The sequence below is a fragment of the Carlito syrichta genome, unplaced genomic scaffold, assembly GCF_000164805.1.
Source record: "Carlito syrichta isolate Samal-C Ts95f unplaced genomic scaffold, Tarsius_syrichta-2.0.1 Scaffold305844, whole genome shotgun sequence".
Lineage (NCBI taxonomy): Eukaryota > Metazoa > Chordata > Mammalia > Primates > Tarsiidae > Carlito > Carlito syrichta.
In genome coordinates, this window is record NW_007249940.1 from 370,814 (window position 1) to 396,384 (window position 25,571).

The window sequence follows — 25,571 nt, forward strand, 5'->3', positions numbered from 1 at the left end:
GCATTCTGCTGCCTCCTGGAGGTCCATTGCTAAAATCATGACCACTGAGTTACTAAAGCACAATGTAGGTCTAGTACAGTCAAACTTGAAATACTGGAACTGGCCTAGCACAACTGGGTTGCTTAGAGTGGGAAAGGAGAGGGAAAGCTCATCAGGTGAAGCCACTAAATGATCTTTCCTGTTCTTAAGCAAATCTGTTCCTAGTAGGAGTCAACAAGGAATCAGCTAATACCTAGCCACTGACTCCTTCCTGAGGTCCATGCATGACCAAGCTGAAGTCCTTCAACAAAGTTCCTCCTTTGGAGCACTTGAGTTTCCACTCATGAGAACCTGATTCCTTGGCAACCCCCTTTTAATCTAAACTGGGCTTTGGGGGTGGGTAGGGTGGGGAGTGTGTGATGCTCCCCACATTAAACAGTTCAGCACTGAGTCTGTCTACATTGGAGATATCTGGTCCCAGGAAACAACACTGGCTTGGGGAGCCGCATCTCCCCAAGCTCCGAATGCTGACATACCCTGCAAACCCAAGAAATGGACCTACAGGAACCCTTCCAGAAACGGCCCTGATGCAAGGATTTGCCAAATTCAAACATCCAAAAACAAAACAAACAAAACAACTCCAGCTCATCAGCTTATTCTTCCCTGAAGTTGCCTTTGTGTGTGTGTGTGGGGGGGGGGTGGATGGAGAAAAGAGAGCAAGAAAGAGAAAAGGAGAGGAAGGAGAGAGGGATATAGAGAGAGCAAGAGTGAAAGAGCAAGAAAGAGAAGAGAGTAAGAGAGAGGGAGAGAAAGTGCAAGCACACACATTTAAGGAACACTCAAGATTAAAATGGTAAAAAAAAAAGTGCATGATTCAAATCACAGTTTTCTCAAGTTACCACTTCTGTTGATTAATTTCTGTGCTCACTTCTGATTGGGATACGGGTCAGTTCTCAGCTCTCATGGGCAGAATTCACAGTGTCCTGCCTGGTGTTGTATATATTTTGACCCTCTTTACTTTGAATTTGTCATTGCAATAGATCTCCAACCCCTCAACAGAATCTAGCCCTAGGGCTGGGTGGCACGCCCACCTCCCATCCCAGGCAGCATCCTGGAGGGAGTGGCTGGTTGGCTGCTTGCTTTGAGTCATGGGACACCAGTGGGAGGAATCTGGCTGGTTCTATTTTGACCATGAGCTGGGAAGTCCCTTGGCTCTGGGCTTGCAGCTGGTGTAGAAACAAGGCCTCAGTCCCCGTATGGTGAGGGCTGTGCTGGAGAACAAAAGGGACCCCAGTGTCAGCCTGGAGGTTGATGGCAGTGGAGAAATGAAACACAACCCAATCTCATCATTTTGATGCTGAAAGAACTACTGCTTGTTGTTCCCTTTCTCCTCAACCAGCTGTTGTTAAAGCACCGACAAGCAGATTGAAAGAGCCACTGACTACAATCTCCCCACGTAAGGCCACTAGGAGCAAGGAGAAAGAGCCCAAGGGAAGGAGGACAACTCCAGCCCCCAGCACTACACCCCAGGCTCAAGGAGAAATCCTGGGAAGAAGAGCGGGGCAAGGAAGAGTGGTGGAAGAAAGGGACAGAGAGGAAAAAAAGGAATACACCAAACATGCTACTGCCCTCTCCCATGATTGCATCAAGAACTGGGTGTTCTCCAAATCAAGTTGGGACTTGCTTCCTCAGGGAGAAAAAAAAGAAAAAGAAAAAGAAAAAAAAAACAAGCACCTTCAGTCTATTTTCTTGGCTGGAAGCCGGAGCAAATCCAGCAGATATTTACACAAGGGCCCAGCCATGTATGAGAACAGGATGACCAGCTTCCCGTGGGTCATGGTCATGAGAGTCTGGTGTCCCGAGGCCCAGATGCGATACCAGGGGCCGTAGAATGGGTCTGAGATGGCCGGACACAGCATGTTGTTCAAATTCACTTCGGTGACCTGCAGGGACAAGGGAGGTAGAGTAAGCGTTCGCCATCCTTGGGCTCTCTCTGGCTTCTGACAGTTCAGCCATCTCTACCTAATGGGGGATTAGACAAGGAGGGATTGGTCAATCCCCACCTGTTCATGAAGGGATTGCTTCTCTCCCCTAGGTTTTCTGAGTGAATCAAGGCTTGAGTCCTCTGGAGGTGACGGGGAGGGCTGTCTGGTGGAAAAGCTGTTCTGTCTTGCTCAGAGTCGTGCCTTTCCGGTTGGGCCCAGAGCCCATTGCCATTCCTAAGCATCTACTGTGTACCTAGACCCAGAGAGGTGTTATGGGCTGAAAGTGCAGTCAACAGCATGGTCCCTTCCTCCACATAACTGGTGATTAATCAAGTGGGGGTGACTGGTTTACTACATCCAACCTCAAACCAGACAGTCTCCCTGAGTTTGACACACCATGAGGAGGTATGAGGAGCATACAAAATAGGGCCGAATCCTCAAAGAAGATTTCACGAGGGAAGTGGCACCTGAATGGACTCATGACAGATGGATGGGGTTATGGTGAGGAATGGGGTGAGCGGAGCCTTCCTTGTAGGAGGCGTGGCCTGAGCATGGTATGTAGGGTGACATGAGCACACTGACGCTTCTGGAATCCAAGATCCCAGTGGAGGGCAGCGAGAGGCAAGGGTGTGAACATCGTACTGCTTCCTCCCATGAGCGTGGGAAGCATTCACATTGTTGACAAGGAGCTTAGACTAGCCCCCAGCAAACCAGAGCAGAGCCATATACCAAGGTGAGGAAGGCACTGGGGACATCGGTTACATGTCCTAGTCATGCTAGGTCGCACGAGGCTCCATACGGCTAATGCTATGTTAAAGCCACTCGCACACAAAACCAGACATGCCACTCCTGCCCCGAGGACAGCCACAGCACCTGCCTTCCAAAGCCCTTCAAGCCTGTTCACATTAAAGACAAGTCCTCACCACCTCTCAGGGAGGTTGGGGCTTTTATGCCATGTCACAGAGAGGTGGAGAACTCTCTGCCCTCCAGGGTGACATGACTCACTCAGAGCAGTGGCAGAGCCAGAATTTGAACTTGCGTCTCCTGACCCCTAGCCACAAGCTCTTCCTATTCACTTTGCCACCAATATACACCCTTGCACTCAGCAATCTTAGGCTCTGGATAACTCAACTACTGAGTCCAACCATGCTTCACACTCCAGGCAGTTCTAAACAACCCAGAATGACACAGGTGCTCCTCAACACCACATTTCCACTGGCCATGCAGCTCAGGGCAGAGCCTGGTCTTTAGGGCCTGTGAGCAGGCCCAGGATGGACCCAAGGTCAGACCTCCCCCAGGTCCAGGGCCAAGGTTAGGGTCCTGCTTCCCTATGGGGTCCACAGCAAACCACCTTCCAGCTACAGCTGTATTGGACACAAGTGGCCATGAGTGAAGGGCATCTTTGCCTCCCCAGGGATGAAAGAAACCAATCATTACTGAAGGATTCAGAAAACTCTTTGAAGAGGCCAAGGCTGTGGATCATAAATCAGCAACCCAGACACAACAATCTGACATCCTGGCCTTTAGCATCTTGTATTTTCAAAACAAAACGATACACCAGTGCCAACCAGGCTTATTGAGATTTATGGAGAACTCCAAACAGAGGGAATAGAATGGGATATAACCACACTTACCAGGCCGAGGATCTGCAAGACGCTGAAGTGATAAAAGAACATGAGGCCAGTTGACAGAAGAGCCCACCGGAAACTGCTGAGGGGCTCTGGGGTGTAAGCACCTAGAGGAAGAAGGAAGATGGTGAGATGGCAGGAACAGGGACCCACTTTTCCTTTGTCCCATGAGGGTGGCGGTACCAGGCTCACAGTTGCTGCCTGCTGATTGCTCCTTTTGCTCACCAGTGACAGTTACTCAAGAAACAGCCCCATTGATTAGCTGGGTACTTAAACCAACCCCTTCCTGACCTCTGTTCTGCCACTTGAGGCTGGTGCCATTCAAAGACATAATTTTTTTTCATTATAAAAGCAGTACATGCTCATTAAAGAAATATTTTTCAATGTTATAAAGTAAAAACAAGATGGATGAAAGGAAGACACATCCCCAGCATTCTACTACCAGAATGCAACCACTGCTCACACATGGGTTTTTCTCCTCGGTCATTTTCTCTATGCCTCAGGATCTTCTTTTCTTTGTTAAATTCATAATTAGAATCTTACTGTATAGATAACTGCCTTCATTTCCATGTTTATTTGCTCATATTTCTGAAGAAAAAATACCATTGAGGAAGCATGGCATAAGAGTTAAGAATGTTAACTTTGAAGTCATATTTGAGTTCAGATCTTGACTCTACCACTTACTGGCTGTGTGACCTTGGATAAATTTTTTAAACTCCCTGAATCTCAGTTTACTTGCCTGTAAAATGGGGATAAAGTACTACCCGTTTCTTAGAGTTGTCATAGGGTATAAATGAAATATATTGAAAGTTCTTAGTTCTAGTACAATGTAAGTTCTAGATAGTACAATGAGTGTCATATGCTGTCATTATCATCATTAGTATTCAAATAATTGAAAGATGTGTCATATTAAGTAGTTATGCCATTCCCAACTACTGGATAATTCTCTCCCCCAGGAATCCAAAAAATGATACATTTTCCCTCTTTCGTCACTAGGAACTACCGTCCTCGCAGGTTTGGCTGTATTCCAGGGCTTTCAGAGCTGGGGCATGATTTGTAGGATATTTTGGGTGTCACTCTGAGTGGGTACTCGATATGGGGTGCTCGAAAATGAAAGGGATCTGGAACCCCTACCCCAAGTAAGCAGGGATGATATCACATCCTAGAGTACTATTTCCCCAAACCAGCACTGATTCATCCATTCATTCAACAGTTCTAAGGCACCTCATATGTTCCAAGACCTGTACAAAGCTTTGGAGATAGGAAGATAAGAAGACAGGCTCATTGCAGTCTCAGATTCACAGTTAACAGTCACAACACAGTGTGGTTGGTGGGATGACGGAAGTCTGCCACCTGTTTATGGGAAAACAAAACTCAACCAGGAGACAGGGAATGCCTCTTGTAGAGGGAGCATCAAAGCAGAGTCCTGAAGGAAAAATAGCACCTAAGGAGAGGCCTAGACATTCCAAAGCAGCAGCCTGCATGGAGGCAGACACAAGCAAGCTGATTCCAAGAACTATGAGTGACTAGACTCAGAGGTTGACAGGGTTGGTCTTCTCCAAGACTGGGCCATACTGAGGGTTCTGGGCTTCATTCCGTGCAACAGGGTCATGAGCTCAAATGCCTCAAGTCTCAGGTAGGTCATCGGAAGCAGGGGTGTACCTAGCCAAGGCTCAAGAGACATTAGGGGATGCTAGAGACTGGCAAACTAGAAAGCCCATGTTCCTTCTAAAGAGGACAACCATGGCTCAGCTCCACCAAGTCATTGCCCTGCAGGGACTGAAGAGCCCAAAGTTGCCAGGTTTGTGTGTGTGTGTGTGTGTGTGTGTGTGTGTGTATGTTTCACTTCTGCAAGAGAAGCCAGAAAAATGAACTTTTATGTGGAATTTCCTTATTTTTAAATGTTGGCGACTAATTCAGAATGTTTTCAGAATACTCAATGGACCAAACAAAGCATGTCTTTTGGATGGATTCCAGCCCCTAAGTGGCCAGCTTTGAGCTCTGCTGTAGAGCCACAGGAAGCAGAGGAAGGTTTGAAGCAGCAAGGTGATGTGATTGCATGTGTGCTTGCAAAAAATCATCCTGGCTAGTACGTGGGGGACTGACTAGCACAGCGAGATTCAAGGCAAGGGAGGCCAGTAAGGAGATGGTTGCAGGAGCACAAAGAGACAAAAGGATGGCCTCGGAAGGTAACAAAAATGAGGCTAGAGAAGAATGGGGGAAATCACCAAGACGAGGAAGAAAACTGGATGTTGGGGACAACCGGGTAAGGGAGAAGAAGGATCTTAGAAGACTCCCAAGGTCTGGCTTGGGCATCACTGGGCTGACAGTGCCATTTATTGAAATGGAGAAGAGAGGAAAAGGCAGACTGGGGCAGAGGATGGGGAAATAATGAGGTCAAGTTTAGACATGTTGAAACTAAGGTGTCTGTGGAATAGCCAGGTGGAAATGTATCTTTGGTGGCTGGCTGTACTCTGGGATGGGTGTGATGGGTGAGAGCATGGGTGCCGGATGGAGCTCAACAGGTGAAGGTATATAAATCCTGGTCCTGCCACTTATTGGTCTTGGGGCATTGGGTAAGTCTCAGTGTCTCTGGAACTCAGTTCTACTCACCTATAAAATGGGGCAGCACTGCCTAATTCACAAGGTTGTTGCAGACAGATGAGATAATATGTCATAATTATAGTATTGTATCTGGGATTTAACAATGGGTGATTATTATATGAGTCACAAACTCCGCGAAGAGGATGGGGCCAAGCATCCAGATGCAGGTGTCATCAGCACAGAATGGTAACTGAAGTCCTGGGAGCACACGAAGACTGAGAGAGGGAGAAGACCAGAGGTGGAGCACCAAGGAACACCATGACGCCATGTGTGTGTTGGGGGGGGGAGGAAGACGAAGTGACTGAAGCTGGGGCCAGGGGCTGTGTTACGTGAGAAAAGCTCAGGTTTGCTCTAGGAGTAAGAGGCAGGCTCACAGCACATCTGAATCAGAAGCCCTTTGAGGACACAGATCTCATCCCTCCATTTTATAGATGGAGAAACTGAGGCTGTGAGATGGACAATGTCACAGCAAAAGTATTCACAGTGGAGCACTGGAGAAACAGATTCACACACTGCCAGCGGACTCACTGTTCAATGCTCCTCTTGCCACTTGTCTAGACCCCCAGCACACCAAGTTGGATTGTCTCTTTCCTTGTCTGTTTCTTCCTCTAGACCAAGCATGTCTCAGGGTTGAGAGCCATGACAGGTGAGCACCTGCATCCCTAGCCTCCAGCACAGTGCCCGGTGTGTGATTCTGTGCTATCCCCTTAAGTCATGTGCGTTCCTGTCTGCTGAATGAGTGTTACCTGCATACCGTGTTGTCACCCTGGCTGCGGGGGCATACAGGGGAAGATGGGGTCCTAAAGGAGCCACAGGTGCTTAGGCTGCCACTCTTCCCGCTGCTGGAGACCCCCAGCCATGTTCCCCAGGTGTCCCTCTCCTTCACCCTCCCCTCGGCTCCCCCTCGTGGCAGCTTGGCAGTAGTGACAGGCCCTGTGAGCCGGGTGGTGGCTGCAGGTAAGGAAGTGAGTGTATGTGTGGAGGGGGGTGTCTTGGGCGGGGAGGCAGCTCAGCAGCCAGCACTGGGGAGAGCTGGGACAAGGCTTCAGCTGCCAGGCGCACCCCCTCACAGGGTTCCTTCGCTGTCCTGCCCTATGCTATGGGGGAGAAAAAACACTCGGAAGCTACCAGGGGACATGTTTCTCAGTGCTCTCACCGCCCCCTGCCCAAACCCCAACTTTAGTGGCATTCATTCAGCATTGCATCATCCATCCCATACCAGACTATTAGTTATCTGAGGAAGGGGCTGTTTCTGGATCACCTCTTCACATCCAGCATCTGGCACACAGTAAGTACTCAAAAAAGAATCAATGCATGAGTGAAAACAAATGGCATAAACTTTCTGGAGAATCATAAAAGTATAACAACCCTTTGATTCAACAATACTACTTTGAAGACCACCATGGAATACCTGAAAGCCCCAATAAACTGCCCTTATTTGCACAAAGGCATTTACACCTGCACTATCTATACTATTGAGAAACTGGAAACAAACCAAATGGGGAGATAAGTAAACTACGGTGCTTCAATATTGTGCAACAGTTCCCTGTCATTCAAATGACAACCAGATAAGCTATGTACCTGTGTGAAAAGTCCATGGCTGGTAATGGCAAGTATAAAAGATAGAACACCAAATAGTACGTAGATGATAGAAAATATAATTTAGTAGTTTAAAAATAAAGGATTTGGGGTCAGACAGCCTTGGGTTTGAATATCAGTTCTGCCACTACCCACAGGAGTGACCTTGGGCAACTTGTGCTGCCCCTCTAAGCCTGTCTTCCAGTGTATCAACTGGAGGCAACATCTACCTCTCAGTGCTGGTGAGTGGAATAAGAGAGATATAAAAGTACATATAAGCCGGGCTTGGTGGCTCAGCCTGTAATCCTGCGCCTTTGGGAGGCTGAGGTGAGTGGATTGCCTGAGCCCGCGGGTTCGAGACCCGCCTGGACAGCGAGACCTCATCTCTACAGTAAATCAAAAAATCAGCTGGGCGTGGTAGCGCATGCCTGTAATTCCGGCCACTCGGAAGGCTGAGGCAGAAGGATCGCCGGAGCCCAGCAGGTCGAGGCTGCGGTGGCCAGGAGCGGCCACTGCACTCCAGTCTGGGCGACAGAGTGAGACTCCAACTCAAAAAAAAAAAAGTACATATAGCAGCTACCCTGGCGTGTAGACAGCAGCTGCTATTTTTATTGTGGCAACCACAGCCATCCCATCTCTTATAAAAGACTAAAGAGGCTGAGGAATCTTGTAAAGAGGTGATCTTCTCCATGAAGGGGCACTTCCACTGCAGTTTTCATTGCCCTTTCCCTGTTGTTGGTTCTTTTCATTGAAGGAAGCAAGGATCAAATATTCCATTTCTTTGAAAAAAAAGAAAGTCCTCTGATAACAAATGACTCAGTCTATGTAGATGTACGCAAACTGTATGCAATCGTATATCATTTTCTTTTCTATATACCTGCATGTGACCTTTGGGATAATCCTAGTGAAAAACCAGTTTTCTTCTGAAGGAAAATAGATACTTAAGCACTTTCAAAAAAATTAAACACACCAGGCTTGGTGGCTCAAGTCTGTAATCCCAGCACTTTGGGAGGCAGAGGCGAGAGGATTGCCTGAGCTCAAGGGTTCAAGACCAGCCTAAGCAATATGATGAGACCTCTTCTCTACCAAAAAAAAAAAATTAGCCGGGCATGGTAGCACATGCTGTGGTTCCAGCTACTTGGAAGGCTGAGACGGAAGGATAACCTGAACCCAGCAGGTTAAGGCTGCAGTAGCTGTGAGCATGCCACTGTACTCCAGCCTGGGCAACAGACTGAGACACTGACTCAAAAAAAAAATTAAACACATAAATTTTTTCCTACTTTAAGAAAAAAGTGAAATTTTCTGCTAGCATCTTCTATCTCAGGAGGAGAAAAGCGTGTCTGCTGTAAAGGTAGGGGGAAATCTAGATAATAGCTTTTTCTAAATAGATTTCTGCCAGAAGGAAGCTTTATGAGTCCCATGAAAGACGTCAAGTGCACCACCAGCAGCCAAGACCAATCCCCAGATGCCTCCCAGGAGCCCTTTTTCTCATTCTATAATTCGCACCAAGGAAAGACTGACACCAAAAAGATGAGACTGGGCAGCGTGGCATCCCATTCTTCAGTCTTCTTCCTCTTTTCTTCAACTCACCCATGTATTCATGCTACTCATTCATTCAACATCTACTGAGTCCACACTGGAGACCAGATCCTGTGCCAGGCAGTGGGAAGAAAGAGGCAAAGATAGTCCCTGCCCTTGAGAACTGCCTGCAGGTTACATGTGAACAATGCAAAGTGAGTGCAGTAAGTAACAGGAACACTGAGGAAGATTAGCTGGAGAAGATGACAGTAGAGTTGAGTTTTGAAGAAGCAAGAAGGAGGTGGTGTAGAGGCTTAAAGGAAGAAAGGAAGGTACACTCCAAGCAGAGGGTACAGCAGCCTGAGAAAAGATGTGTAGACGTGAAACAGCATGTTGTCTGTGTGTAATAACAAGCAGTTCTGTGTTACTGGAAAGTAGAGAACTTTGTAAGGAAGGACATGTGTCAGAAGATGAGACCGGAGAGACAAGCAGGCGGAGCCGGGCCTTAAAGAGTCTTGTTTGCCACTTGGGGAACTTGGCCTTTATCCTATACACAATGAAAAACCACTTAAAAGCTTTAACCAGGGGAGTGAAAAGGTCAGATTTACGTTTCAGCAAGCTAGACTGCTCAGCAGCAGTGTGGACAATGGACCGGAGGGACACGGCTGAAAACAGGTTTAGACTCTGCTGCAGTGTGTCATAGTTGACTTGGCAATTTGTCAGGCACAAAGGAGACCTCTAGGGTGACTTCCAGGTCTATGACTTCAGTAACTAAGAGGAGGTAATTTAGGGGAGAGATGAGTTCAGGTTAAGGCACTCAACGCCTACTGGCTACCCCAGCAGATATCTGCAATATAGTGTTGCTGTTCAAGTCTAGAGCTCAGGAAAGGAAGATGGCCTAGAAGCAGAGGATGGGGCGTAGATAAGATCCACAAGGAAGAATCCAGAAAATGAGATTCAAAGACCAAGAATAAAGCCTGGAAAAACAGCAACAGTTAAGTGGCTGGCAGAAGGAAGAAAGTCCAAGAGAGAACAAGACTGAAGACAAAATTAAAGAGGCAGTCATAGAATTAAGGGAGAGGTGCCTAGATGTCAAGAGAACATAAAATTTCAAGAAGAAGGAAAAGATCAAGAATAAATAAGGTAGCCACTTGCCACATGTGGCTATTTACATTTAAATGAATTAAAATTCATTAAAATCAGAAACGTGTCCCTCAGTCACAGCAGTCACATTTCAAGTGTTCAACACCCACGTATGCCTAGTGGTCACCATATTTGACAGTGCAGAGACAGACATTCCTATCATCACAGAAAATTATCTTGGGAACACACTTCTCTAGAGGGGAACAGTAAAGACAGACACTCCTACTGGGTTTGGCAACATGCTGGGCACTGATCATCTTTCAAATAGCAATTTCAGGAAAGTAGCAATGAAGAAGCTGAGTGGTGAAAGATGAAAAGGAGTTTTCTACATATACAGGAAAAGGGAATAGGATATGTAAAATCACAGAGAAATCATTAGCCTAATTCCCTAGATTTTCAGTCTCTTATCTGAATGCCCCTTTCAGCCTTTTGTTCTTACCCAGCCTACCTCTCCCTATAAGGAATCTGCTTCATCCGTAGTCTTCTAAAGCAGTCGTCCCCAACCCTCTGAGCATGGACTGGTACCTGTCTATGGTCTGTTAGGAACTTGGCTGCACAGCAGGAGGTGAGTGGCAGGTGAGCAAGTGAAGCTTCATCTGTATTTATAGCCATCGCTCACATTACCACCTGAGCTCCACCTCCTGTCAGATCAGCACTGAAAAGCCTGCTTCCATTTCCAGCATCCCATCTTTGTGAAGCAGGGTTTTTTGCAGTGACAACAACCAAAATAAGATTTAGGTGTAGGCTGGACATAAGCACAAACTTCCGATGTTACTGTCTCCCATCACCCCCAGATGGGATCATCTAACTGCAGAAAAAGAAGCTCAGGGCTTCCACTGATTCTACATTATGATGAGTTGTATAATTATTTCATTATAAAGTGCATAGTAAATGTAATGCACTGGAATCATCCCAAAACTATTCCCCCACCCTCAGTCCACAGAAAAATTGTCTTCCATGAAACTGGCTGCTGGTGCCAAAAAGGGGGACCACTGTTCTAAAGTAGTGATTCATTTTTCTCCTTTGGTCCATGTAGGTAGAGTGGATAATTTCTTTCTTTTCATTGTAGTTCCCAGACCACTGGCCCTCCCTCCTTTTGCTTTTTATTTTTTGAGTTGGGGTCTCACTCTGTTACCCAGGCTGGAATGCAGTGGCATGATCACAGCTCATGACAGCCTCAGCCTCCGGTGCTCAGGTGATCCTCCTGCCCCAGCCTCTTGAGTAGCTGGGACTACAAGCATGCACCACCACACCTGGCTAATTTTTATATATATATTTTTTTTTTTGTAGAGATGAGGTTTCACTATTTTGCCTAGGCTAATCTTGAAAACCTGGGCTCAAGCGATCCTCCTACCTCAGCCTCCCAAACTGCTAGGATTGCAGGCATGAGCCACCACCCCTGGCCCTCCCTCCTTTCACCACTGCCATTCTGCACCAGCTGCTATCCTTCCCTTTTCCAGTTATCTACAGACATACAGATCATGTCCCTCATTCCTTGAAGATACTAGTGCCTGGCTGGCTCCTCTCCCTAAAGCCATTCCTGTCATGTTTCTTGATAATTTCAACATGTGCCTAGATGAACCTTCCAGAATTCTGGCCTCTCAATTCCTTGGCCTGTTCTCCTCAATTATCTCATCCTCTACTGAACCTTAGCCACTCATTGTCATGGTCATGGCTGAGACCTTATAATGATGAATATCTGCAGCCCCTTCCCCCATCTCAAAGTCATTCCCTTTTCAACTACCACTTATGTCCTTCCAGCTAACTCCCACTAACCATGACCCCCACACTTCTTTGGTCCAACTGGAATCTGCAATCTGTTGGTCCTACCATCTTTTTTTTGCTGTCCCCCAAGTCTCCCCCTTCCCTCCTTAAATTCCATGACCTGACATTCTAATGATCCTTTGCATGCACCTCTGACTCTGTTGTTCCTCTCATTATCATACTCATTTGAAAAAAGTCCAGCCTTGGCTGAATCCCAATCTCCTCCTCCACCTTGTTGGTCCCTCCACAGCTGAATGCGGTTGGAAAAAAAACAAACAGTGCTGACAATCCTCATTTCAAAATCATAATCACAAACCTCAAGTGCGTCCTTCACGTTGCCAGGCAATCATACTATATGTCCCCAATTCATTCACTCTGCCACACTCCTATGCTACAATTTAATATCTTTTCCTCTCATCTCAAATCTTTAATACTTCTATATCATACGCACTCTCAGATGATAACCTTGCTTCCCACTTCACTGAGGAAAAAAGGAATCAGACAAAAACTTCCACAAGCTCTCATGATCACATTGATCCACCTATCTGCATTGGTGTCCACCATGCTCTGCTTTCACCACACCTGCTCATTACCATGGATTTACTGCCAGAGTCCTAGCCAAGGCTAGCCTTTGACTTTGTGTCAAGATTCTGCACACTCTCACCCACTCAACAGTGTCACTCCAGCCACTGTTTTCTCTTTCTCTTACATCAACACTTTCTTCCTTGCTACTGGATTATTCCTATTAGCATATAAACTACAGGTACTGAAATAGCTCCCTTTCTAAAATAAACAAACCAACACATGATCTCACTCCTCCCTCCAGCCATGACATCACTCCTCTGCTCCCCTTTACAGCAAAGCTCTTTGAAAGAATTGTCGATATCAATACTATCCAATATGGTATCTGCTAGTCACTTGCTGCTGCTGGGCACTTGAAATGTGGCTAGTTTGAACTGACATGCACTGTTAGTGTAAAATACACACTGGACTTCAAAGGAAATCCATACAAATATCCTGTCAATAATTTTATATTGATTACATTGTAATGATAATATTTTGGATGTACTGAGTTAAACAAAATATATTATTAAAATTAATTTCACCGAGTTATATATTTATTTATTTTTAAGTCAGGGTGTCACTCTTTTGTCCAAGCTGGAGTACAGTGGCACGATCACAGCTCACCATAGTCACAACCTCCTGGACTCAAGTGATCCTTCCGCCTTAGCTTTCTAAGTAGCTGGGACTACAGGTGTATGCCACTGCATGGGCCTGGGTAATTTTTTGATTTTGTGTAGAGACAAGGTCTCACTATGTTGCTCAGGCTGCTCTCGAACTCTTGGGTTCAAGCAATTCTCCCACCTTGGCCTCTCAAAGTGCTGGGATTACAGGTATGAGTCACTGTAATCAATTTCACCTATTTCTCTAACCTATTTTTAGTGACTACTAGAACATTTGAAAGTACACAAGGAAGTCCTAGTGAGAGCAATCAGGCAAGAAAAAGAAATAAAGGTATCCAGATTGGGAAACAAGAAATCAAACTATCTCTGTACGCCAACAACATGATTGCATACCTAGAGAACACTAAAGACGTCTCCAAAAGACTCTTGGACTTAAATGAATTTGGTCAAGTTTCAGGATACAAAACACACAAATCAATAGCACTGCTATATGCCAACAGCAACCAAGCTGGTAATCAAATCAAGAATTCAATACTGGGCAATCCCCTCAGGTCTGTCTCCTCCCACTGTGGGAGCTTTTTGGTCCTCTCAATAAATCCTGCTTTCTAAAAAAAAAAAAAAAATCGGCCGGGCTCAGTGGCTCAGCCTGTAATCCCACGCCTTTGGGAGGCTGAGGTGAGTGGATTGCCTGAGCCCGCGGGTTCGAGACCCGCCTGGGCAGCGAGACCTCATCTCTACAATAAATCAAAAAGTCAGCCAGGCATGGTAACGCGCGCCTGTAGTTCCGGCTACTTGGAAGGCTGAGGTGGAAGGATTGCCGGAGCCCAGCAGGTCGAGGCTGCGGTGGCCGGGAGTGGGCACTGCACTTGAGTCTGGGCGACAGAGTGAGACTCCAACTCAAAAAAAAAAAAATCAATTCCATTTGCAATAGCAGCCAAAAAGCTAACATACCTAGGAATATATTTAACCAAGCAGGTGAAAGATCTCTACAAGTAGAACTACAAAACTGTGATTAAAGAAATTGCAGGCCAGGCTTGGTGGCTCAGCCTGTAATCCTGGCACTTTGAGAGGCCAAGGCAAGTGGATTGTCTGAGCCCGTGGGTTTGAGACCCATCCAGGCAACTTGGTGAGACATTGTCTCTACAATAAATCAAAACTTAGCCGGGTATGGTAGCACGTGCCTGTAGTTCCAGCTACTTGGAAGGCTGAGGCGGAAGGATCACCGGAGCCCAGTGGATCGAGGCTGCGGAGGTAGGGAGCATGCCACTGCACTCCAGTCTGGGCGACAGAGTGAGACTCTAACTCAAAAAAAAAAAAAATTGCAGAGGACACCAACAAATGGAGAAACATCTCATGCTCATGGATTAGAATAATCTATATTATTAAAATGACTATATTGCCCAGAGTAATCTACAGATTCAATACAATCCGTATTAGACTACCAATATCATTTTTCACAGATTTAGAAAAAACAATCTTAAAATTAATCTGGGGCCAAAAAAGAGCCAGAACAGCCAAAGCAATCCTAAGCAAAAATAACAAAGCTGGAAGCATCACATTATCTGACTTCAAATTATAATACAAGGCTGTAGTAACCAAAACAACATGGTACTGGTACAACAGTAGATACATGGACCAGTGGAACATAATAAAGAGTCCAGAAATAAACCCAAATACCTATGACTAACTGATGTTTGACAAAGCAGACAAAAACATACACTGGGAAAAGGATACCTTATTCAACAAATGGTGCTGGGAAAATTGGATAGCTGCATGCTAAAAAATAAAACTTGATCCCTATCTCTTCCAATATACATAAATTAACTCAAGATGGATTAAAGACTTTCATGTCAGACCTGAAACCATACAAATCCTAGAAGAAAACCTACGAAAAACTCGTATGGACACTCACCAAAGAATTTATGCTTAAAACCCAGAAAACAAATGCAACTAAAATAAATAAATGGAACTTAATTAAACTAAAAAGCCTCTGCACAGCAAAAGAAATGATCAACAGAGCAAACAGACAAGCCACAGAATGGGAGAAAATATTTAAAAACTATACATCTGACAAAGGACTAATATCCAGAATCTACAAAGAACTCAAACAAATCAGCAAGGAAAAAAGCAAATAGTCCAATTTAAAAGTAGACAAGTGACATGAACAGACATCTCTCAAAAGAAGGTATACAAATGGCAAACAAACATATGAAAAAATTCCAACACCACTCATCATTGGGAAAATACAAATCAAAACCACAATGAGATACCATCTTACACCAGTCAAGATGGCCATTAATAAAAAATCAAAAAACAATAGATGCTGGCAAATGACATGAACAAATATCTCTTAAAAGATGATATACAAATAGCTAACAAACATAAAAAATGCTCAACATTACTCATCATCAGGGAAATGTAAATTAAAATCACAATGAGATACCAACTTACAGTAGTCAGAATGGTCATTATTTAAAAAATCAAAAAACAACAGATGCTGGAGAAAAGGAAACACCTATACATAATTGGTGGGAGTGTAAATTAGCACAACCTCTATGGAAAGTGGTATGGGGATTACTCAAAGAAATAAAAATAGATCTACCATTTGATCCAGCAATCCCACTACTAGGTATCCACCCTAAGGAAAAGAGGTTGTTATATAACAAAGATACCACCTACCCACATGTTCATGCAGCACAATTCACAATTGCAAAGATGTGGAATCAACCTATATGCCCACCAACCCATCAGTGGATAATAAAAATGTGGTACATATACACCATGGAATACTAAACAGCCATTAAAAAAGAACGAAATCATGTCCTTGCAGCAACAATGAATGGAGCTGGAGATCATCATCCTAAGTAAACTGACTCAGAAACAGAAAACCAAACACCCCATGTCCTCACTCGTATGTGGGCACTAAATGGTCACAAAGATGGAAATAATAGACACTGGGAACACCAATAAAGAGGGGAGAGGGGTTAGGGTTCAGAAACTACCTACAAGGCACAATGTTCACTATCTGAGGAATAGGCCACCTGAGACTCAATCCCCACCACTACACAATATGTCCATGCAACAAATATGCATGTGTATCCCCTGAACCTAAAATTAAAAAATAAAGTACATATGTGGCTCACATGTTTTTATTGGACAGCATGGGTCTATACTCCCTACCTACAATTCCTCTCTTCCTATTCTCTCTCAAACTCAGTCTAATCAGGCTCCCTCCCCTCCACTAAAACAGTTCCTATCAAGGTCACAAATGACATTTTCATCGCTAAATCCAATGACCAATTTTCAAGTCTCATCCTATGGTCCCTTAGAATAAAATAGGGCAAAACTAGAAGCAGGGAGACCAGTGAGGAGGCTGTTGCAAAACACTAAATATGGAGGCCAAAGCAACTTTACCTTGGATGTTAATTCACTATGTTGACTTCTGATTAATCCCTGTTTTGAAAAGGTCTCTAAGATTTCCCATTTATCTATTGTTCCTTGTGTAAGAGCAGGTACTTACTATAAATCCTACCCTTAGGCCAAACCACCTTGATGTTATCGTACTTCAGTTATCCTAAATCCCTTCTGAATCACTCCTTCTCTATGGTACATAAATCCTGAGTCTGGGGTTAATGGTGCAGGGATCCACCATCTTGTCATGCCAGTGTCTAAGACACACACATGGCTTCTGTTCATAAGTTTCTCTGAAATGTTTCTTTCTAAGAAACTGGCATGTCAGTCTCTCAGCTTCCTCAGAGCTTAGAGGTAGGTTTGAATAGAGCAGCCTACCTCAAAATACCAAATCAGGAATGATCTGATCCAACTAAAGTTGGAGGAGTGGTACTACCTGGTCTTTAAGAAAAAATAAAAATAAGCTGGAGTAGTGGGAATGAAACTGAAAAATGATCGGGAGTTTGAATTAACAGGATGTGGTCACTGACTGGATGTGGGTGGGGATAAGAGTAAAGAATCAACAATCAAGTTTAGATTTCTGGCCTGGGTAATGAGTGCATGGTGGTACCACTCAATAGGATGGGTTACATTGGAGAAGATACAGGATTGGAGACAGGGAAGAGAATGACAAGTTTAGTTCCTGACAACAGTGCCATCCCATTTTGGTGCCTTCCAAATGAGGTACCTCCACTTCTAGCCTTTATAAGTTGTAGTTGCCCAGAAAATAGATCAGCATGGCACAGCCCCAAGATGATCATAAGTGTCTGATTCCCCACTCTCAGTCACTGAGTGCAGGCTTCATCCAAACATTCGAACAAACGAACCCTAACCTCTATTCTGTTTACTGCCCAAGGAAGTGGAGGATGTCCTGGGTTGGGTGTTCACATGGAAGATCCAGCTTGTCGACCTCCTATCCTGAGATGCTGGAGAATCCATCTAAGCCAAGCTTTCCCTCAAAAAGCCTAGGGGGAGTTGACTGGCCACCCAGCCTACGGCTAGGGCACTTAAAGGCCCACCTTCATCCATAGGGATCAGCAAGCCAGCCCTCTGCCAACAGTATATAGGGTGAGCACCCGAGCTGGCAAAGAATCCAACTGGTAGACCTATCCTAGCAAAATAAGCACTAGAATCCAGAGACCTAGATCCCAAGCCAGTACTCTTACCAAGTTGCTGTGTCACCTTCTTTGTAGATCAAAATTTCTCTAAGCATCAGTATCCCTCTCAAAGGAAAATCCCAGGCCCTCCCTATTTTGTAGGAGCACTGTAGGGATAGGAAAGTTAACAGAACATGAGGATACTCTGGAGAAAAGTGCTATTGGAACATAACAACTCACCGCTGTACTACATACAGGTGTGCAGTTAGTATTAGTTGGGTCTCTAGTGAGCATTAAGCAAGAAGCCAAGTCTTGCTTGGATCATTTGAGGCAATGAGGTTTCAACTCCAGTCTGTATCAGAAACCCCTAGGGCAGTGGCTCTCAAATTGGAGTGTACATCAGAACCATAATCCCCAGGAGGGCTTGTTAAAACCCAGCTTGTTGGGCCCTACCCCAGAGTTTCTGATTCAGAAGGTCTGGGGTGGGGCCTGGAATCTAGAATCTGAGAATTTACATTAATCACAGGTTCCCTGGTTTGGCTGATACTGCTAGTCCAGAGACCACATTTTGAGATCCACTGTCCTAGGGAACTTGTGTGGAAATGCAGATTCCTGGGCCCTGCCCCAGAGACTTGAATCTCAGAGGTCTGGGTGGGCCCTGAAATCTCCATTTTAGTAACAAGCACCTCAGGATAACTGTGATGCATGGGTCCTCTGACCACACAAGAGAAACACTGACTAAAGGGGAAACCTGGAGCTGGAAGATGTACCATGAGGCCTAGGAAAAGCCACCAGTGAAGGGGCCACAATCTGGCCAGGTGTGCGGAGCAATGACTTCTAAAGGGCAATAAAATCAAGGCAGAATCTACTTCACTTAATCCTTTGCTCCCACAAAGAAAGAACTCCGGAGCCCCAATTGATAATCCAATGGTCTTCACAAACTCACCTAAATACCCTCTGGCCCAAGACTCAACCCTTGGTTCATTTTTCAAATCCCCCAGCTCCTCCCTCACTCCCCCACTCCCTCACCCCTGGGGAACCTTCAGGATTTACCTGAGTTCCTTATACTTTACTCTGCCCCTGCCTGACTGATAAAGTGAACAGGGAAGCTCATGAAAGTGGAAAACTTTTCCAACATCTTAACACTAGCTGGACAATGGACAATGGGCTCGCCAAGATGGAGCAGAAACAGGAGACCCAACCAAGACCCAACCAATATGACCTTGGGGTCAGTTTTCAAGCTGTCACCAGTCCAAGTGTTTTTGCTTTAACTGGTCCTAGAAACTAACTAGCACAGGAGGTCTAATCCTCACTCTCCAGGTGATAAGCTAAAAGCCCACTCAAGAGAGAGGCAGCTTGCCCAGATCAAATGGCACTGGGGTTCTTAAACCCAAATTTCCTAAAATGTTCCCAAAGGACATCTGAATTGCCTGTAGTTCAAAACAATTTTCTTACTGGGTACTGAGCTGGAACGGGCCACTGCTCACAATTCTGAAACAAGGGCTCCCTCTAGTGAAACAGAAAGGGGTTTCCCAGTAGCTTTGAGGCAGGGACTCCTGGCAACCTTTGAAACACATAAAATAAAAGGCAAAGAAAAAAAGGCAAAGGATTACAAAGAAAGCCAATGATAGTAAAACACAAGTAGTTTTAAATTTTTATAATATAATGCTTATGTTTCTTTACAAATGCATTTAATCGCAAGATCTGGCAGAGCAAGCCTAATAATTACCATAATTTCAAGGCAGTGATGAGCATAAACATTGCTCTGAGATGGCTGCAACTACTGTAACATGATAGGAAGCCATCTGTGGCTGTGACAGACAACAAAGCCGCAGGTAGGGCTAATACCACTGGTGCTTGTTTCTGCAAATGTGGGCTACATTTCTGCTACAGGCCAGCGAAAATAAAAATGTGATCCTCCTCATTCAAGTTAATGGACTCTTTAAATCCTATTTGTGAACCCCAAATTAAGAACCTCTGCCTAAATAAAAACCACAACCAACTAACCAAAAACTACCATGAGGATGAACGAAGGGTACTTTTCAGAGGGGCGCTCTTGAGTGGCATCATTAGCCCTGTAGACATGACCAAGCTGTGGGCCTAAAGCTGTGCAGGCCCTGTCTTCCACCTGTCCCGTGACTATCTTCCCAACCATCCCACTAAATCCTCTGGAAGCCCGATGCCACCATCAACAAATCCCCTGCCACCTTTCCCCGGAATGTCTCTTTCACCTCCTCATCCTAAGGAACCCCCGCTGTCCCCTGATGATATCACTTCCCCAGATGACTGCTCTAAGCAGAGGCTGTTCTATTCCACCGTTCTGTTCCTGCAGCAAGCCTTTGTAGGGAAAGGGAAGTAGAAGATACCTCTAGTTCTCTATTAGACCTTCTAGATGTTTATTCTTCCCTCATTCTCCTTCTTTCAAGATTCAGCTCCCCCTCTTCATCATTGTCACCATTGTTGACCTCCAAATCACTATCAGATTCATCCCAGATCAGTGTCACTTAGCTTACTGTCTTTCTTTTTACATTATGCCCCTTCCTGTCAGCATTCTGGGTGATTTCGACATCCATGTGGGTACCTTTTCCAGCACCCTAACCTCACGGCCTCCTGAGCCTCCTCCACTCTACATGTTGGCTCCACCCTACTACCCACAGCCTGACTCTGTCATCACTCTGAACCAACCACCTCTGCTGGGATCATCTGACCACAGCCTCCTGTGGCTTCAGCTTTCACATCCTCATTCCTACTGGGATGTGCTCCGAGACCTCCTTGTGACTTCTGATCCCTCCATGCTCCTCACCTCCCCCCATAGGATTCCTCTTTGTTCCCCAGCTCTCTCCTAGACTCCCTTCCATACCAGCTTGGACTCCATGACCCTGACCTCTGGCACTGGCACCCTCAACTCCTTGGTGGGAAGAGGACTCCTCATCCCTCTCTTACCACACTTGTACTTACCCCTCACCACCTCATCCCCGAAGGGTGGTTTATTAAAGGTGAGAACCTAAGAAACTGCTAAGACCACATTTTATTAGATTAGCAGGCAGAGTCATGGGACACTGGCAAGCAGAAACCATACTAATAATAGCAAACAATTTATACAGCACCAACTACATGATAGGCACTATTATAAGTGCTTTACATACACTAATGCATTTAATGCACATGACAATCCTATGAGGAAGTACTGCTATTATTATTATTTTACAGATGAAGAAATTGAAGCACAGAGAAGTCCAGGAACTTGACCAAAGTCCCACAGCTAGCAAAGAAGATAACCAGAATTTGAAACTAGGTAGTCTAGCTTCAAATGGGCAGCATTCACTTTTCATCATGCACATCTCAGTGGAACCTGTGTCTTTGGACAGCCAGGCCTGTTCACTTGCCTCTGTGCTCTAGCTTCTCAGGACCTCTGACAGGGTGGGAAGTAAGGTGGGGCCTGATCTACATATCTAGCCACCTTGAACTCTCCGGGTTCAGAGTAGGAAGCTCACTTAGGTGTCAAGACCAAAGCTGTAAGCTCCAGCCCAGCCTGCAAGAGAAACCCTACGCTAAAGGGACTGGGTGCCTGCTCAGCTAATTATAAAGTTGCCACTCTGTCTCCTGCTGTTATTCTTTGGGTGACCTGTCCTTGGTTAGAAACTTGAATGCAGAAAAGTGTGTGGTAGGATTACCAAAACTTTCCCAAATCCCAGACATCCTTCACTATCTAGATCTTCAGCAACACTGACCCTGCTTACAAAGCCCCAACATTGGATGGATTCCCCCAAGCCAGAAGTTCTGCTGAACCCAAACTGGGTAACTGTACCAACTAGCACCAAAAAAAACCCAAATGGATTCCTGTTTCAGGAGGGCTCCTCAGTGCTAGTCACCAACCTTTCGGAGCTATGTTGCCCAATGCAGTAGCCACTAAACACACGTGGCTATTTAAATTTCAATTCAGATTAATTAAACTTAAAATCCAATTAGAAATTCAGTTCCTCAGTCCCCCCAGCCACATTTCAAAAGCTCAGGAGCTACATGAAGCTACTGTATTAAACAGAACAGATATAGGATATTTCCATCATCACAGAGAATTCTATTGGACAGCGCTGAGAGAGTCTAGACTTATCTCCTTCTCCCATTTCCCACAGCACTTATTTCTCTTGTCATTACCCTTCTCAATCCAGCATCAAACCCCTTTCACTCTCAGCTGTTGTCATCACCCTGTAATTCATCCACTCCCTTTTCTCCCTAGTACTTTCTTCATATGTTCGCTCTCACTACCGGCCTTCATGTTAGTAGCTGAACATGCCCAGCCTTGGGAAGAGAGAATGGGGAAAAGGCAAAAGGAGAGTAAAGCAGGGGGAAAGGAGGGATAGAAAGGAGGAAGAAAAACCCTTCCCTTGGCTCTGCAACTCCCTTAACCTCTTCTTCCTTCATGCCCTTAATTTCTTCCACCCCATCCCCACTTAAGAGGCCTGATTTTACTGCACCTCTCAGATCCGATGTGGATTGATTACTACTACTTTGGTGAAAATGTCTGCTGCCTGAGCTTCCAGGACAACCAGCCTCTCATGATATTGCTCTTTCTAAATCTCCTTACACTCTTCTTCCTCTGTCCACTATTTGCAGGCTGACACTCCCCGAGGTTTTTCTAAGTTCTACTTGCTTCCCACCTATTTAGTTACTCAGGACCACCTCACCCACTCCAATGCTTGTATCCACTACTTCTACACAATGGTTCCAAAGTTGGCCTCTGGCCTAGCCTCCCATGAACAGTTCAGAATATTCTAACCTACTGCTTCCTGGATATCTTAACCTAGGTAGCCTAGAAGCACCTCAAACTCAAGTAAACTCATCTTCTTCCCTGCTCTGGTCTGAATGTTTGTGCCTCCTCCCCCGAAAAGAATTAATGTTGAAACCTAATCACCAATGTGATGGCATTAAGATGTGGAGCCTTTAGGAGGCGATTAGGTCATGAGGTGGTGCCCCCATAAATGGGATAGTGTCCTTATAAAATAGGCCCAAGGGAGCCTGTTTGTCTTTTCCACATGTCAGGATGCAGTGAGAAGATGCCATCTAAGAGGAACAGGTCCTCAGCAAACACCGAATCTGCTGGTGCCTTGATCTTGAATTTCCCAGCCTCCAGAATTGTGAGATATAAATATTTATAATGTTTTTGTTACAACAACACAAGTGAACTAAGACAACCCTTAAAACATGTTCTTTCCTTCTGTTAGTGGTGTCAGAGTGCCCCCTCTCTGTTAGTGACTCTCTATTCTACCTAGTCACCCAAATGACTGGGGCCTCATAGACTTTACCCTCCTCCTTATTCCATAGAGTCTCAATGACAACAACCATTATTGATTACTTCAATCAATATTTGTCATTAACTTGATTAGTTAAAATGAAAAATATCCTATGTTGATTGTATATCCTTATCTCCGGAAAGATTAAAAGATGTGACTACTGCCACCTAGTGGCAACCTACAGAAAAACGCCAAATTCTGCAGGTGGCTGGGTACGGTGATTGAGCAACACAGCAAGACTTCATCTCTACAAAATTGAAAATAAAAAATTAGCTGGGTGAGGTAGCATGAACCTGAGGTCCTAGCTACTCAGAAGGCTGAGATAGGAGGATCATTTGAGCGCAGGAGGTCGAGGTTGCAGTGAGTGATGATCCTGTGAAAAGCCACTACATTCTAGCTTGGGCAAAACTCCAATTTGGAGATTCTGTCTCCAAACAAACAAAAACAGAACATAAAGTAATGGGATCAGAGTCTAAGTGATGAGAAATTAGGTAAAAGAGATAGGCAAGAGTCAAATTATACATGGTCTTGTATGCCACATAAAGGAGTTTAGTCTTCATTCTGGATGGGGTTTGTAAGCAGTGGAACTAAATCTGATCAGATTTGCTCTTTCTTCAGAAAGGTCATTCTGGAGACTGTATGGAGGACAGACTGGGTAGTAGTTAAGGTATAGGGAGAGAAAAGATAAAATAAAATGGTCCTGGTAACAGAGGCTGCAAGCCTGGACTAGGATATGGGTGGTGAGGATGGAAAGGAAGGGTCAAATTTGTAAACAAACTTGCAAATTTGAATCATCAGAACTTCCAAACAGATCAATAAAGGAGATGAAGCAGAGGAAGGGATCCAGGATGCTGCCTAGGCTTTGGCATTGGCAATGGATAAAGAGTGGAATCACTAACCAAGGCAGTAAAGAGAGGAGGAGGAAGAGCAGGCTGGGAAAAGGGGTATAGAAATTAGGAACTGGATTGTTATTTTCAAAGTATCTGTGGTGCTTTTTGAGCCTGCATTAGCTCTGTTGACAGAGAACACCAGGATCAATGGAGGCAGGCAGAGCAAAGGAATCCAAAGAGAAAGAGCTAGGAAACTAAGAGAACCTGGAGAGAGAAGTGTTCTGGAGCCCAAGGGAGAAATAAGCATCTCAAAGGAGGAAGTGCCAGCAATGTGAAATCCACTGACAAGCATGCACTCCATTCTTGCAAAGTCCTGTGGTTTAAGAATTGAGCAAGGCTCAATCCTGACCTCTGGATCCCACAGTCTAGCTGGAATACAAATGTGTAATTAACAAAAAGCAGAACTGTAGTTAATAATAATGATAATAGCAAACCAATACGCAGTAGTTATTATGTACTGGGTATAGTTCTGTATACTTTACATACATTAGTTCACTGAATCCTTACAACACCCTATGAGGTAAGTACTGTTACCATCCCTATCTTACAAGTGAGAAAACAGATATAGAGGGGTTAAGGCACCAGCCCAAATGCCAGAAGTACATAGCAAGTGGCAGAGCCAGGATTTAATCCCACAGTCAGTCCAAATTCAGCGACTCCATGAAGAGGCAGTGAAGCGGCACCCCTTGGTTACAAATGCCAGGTTAAACTGAAATGCAGGCCAGGTTCGGTGGCCTGTAATTCCAGCACTTTGGGAGGCCGAGGCGGGTGGATTGCCTGCATCCGCGGGCTCTAGACCAGCCCAGGCAGCTTGGCGAGACCTCATCTCTACAATAAATAAAAAATTCACCAGCCATGGTAGTGCACGCCTGTAGCTCTGGCTACTTGGAAGGCTGAGACAGAAGGACCACCTGAGCCCAGCAGGTCAACGCTGGGATGGCCGTAAGTGTGCCACTGCAATCCAACCTGGGCGACAGAGTGAGACTCTAACTGGAAAAAGAAAAAAAAACTCAAATGCAGATGCTTCTCATCTGTGTGGTGCCATGCACTCCTTGGGAAATTTGAGGACGTGTAATGGCTGCTTCTCAGAATAAATTTTTAAGTATATAAAATATATATGATTATAAAAGAAGACAATCTTGTTGAAATACAACTACCAAAATACTTTTAAAAACAAATCCATTTTCAAAAATATTGAAGTAACAATGAATGTGAATGATTTTCTGAGATATCTGCAGCAACTGTAGTAGGAAAGGGAAATATGTGTGATTTACATTAACGACATGCCAAGTGCCGTTAATGTAACTGGTTTGCTGTCTGCCATAACTGTAAGAAATACTATAGGCCCTCTGTATCTACCTGTTCCATATCTGCAGATCCAACCAACCGTGGATGAATATTTAAAAAGCAACAAAAAATACCAATACAATGAAAATAATACAAATAAAAACAATACAGTA

At 44.9% G+C, this 25,571-nt stretch overlaps 1 protein-coding gene across 3 annotated transcripts in view; it reads right to left on the reverse strand.

The window, feature by feature from the left end:
• Positions 1-1,604: 1,604 nt before the first annotated feature.
• The window catches only part of TMEM164 (transmembrane protein 164), a 167,997-nt gene continuing 144,030 nt past the window's right edge, over positions 1,605-25,571 (reverse strand). For all 3 annotated transcript variants that reach the window (XM_021714881.1, XM_008062814.2, XM_021714882.1), the window contains 2 exons: positions 3,599-3,699; positions 1,605-1,922 (listed from right to left, as the gene is read on the reverse strand). In XM_021714881.1, coding sequence (XP_021570556.1) covers positions 1,716-1,922; positions 3,599-3,699 — 308 coding nt within the window. In that variant the 3' untranslated portion in view covers positions 1,605-1,715. The remainder of the gene's footprint in view (positions 1,923-3,598; positions 3,700-25,571) is intronic.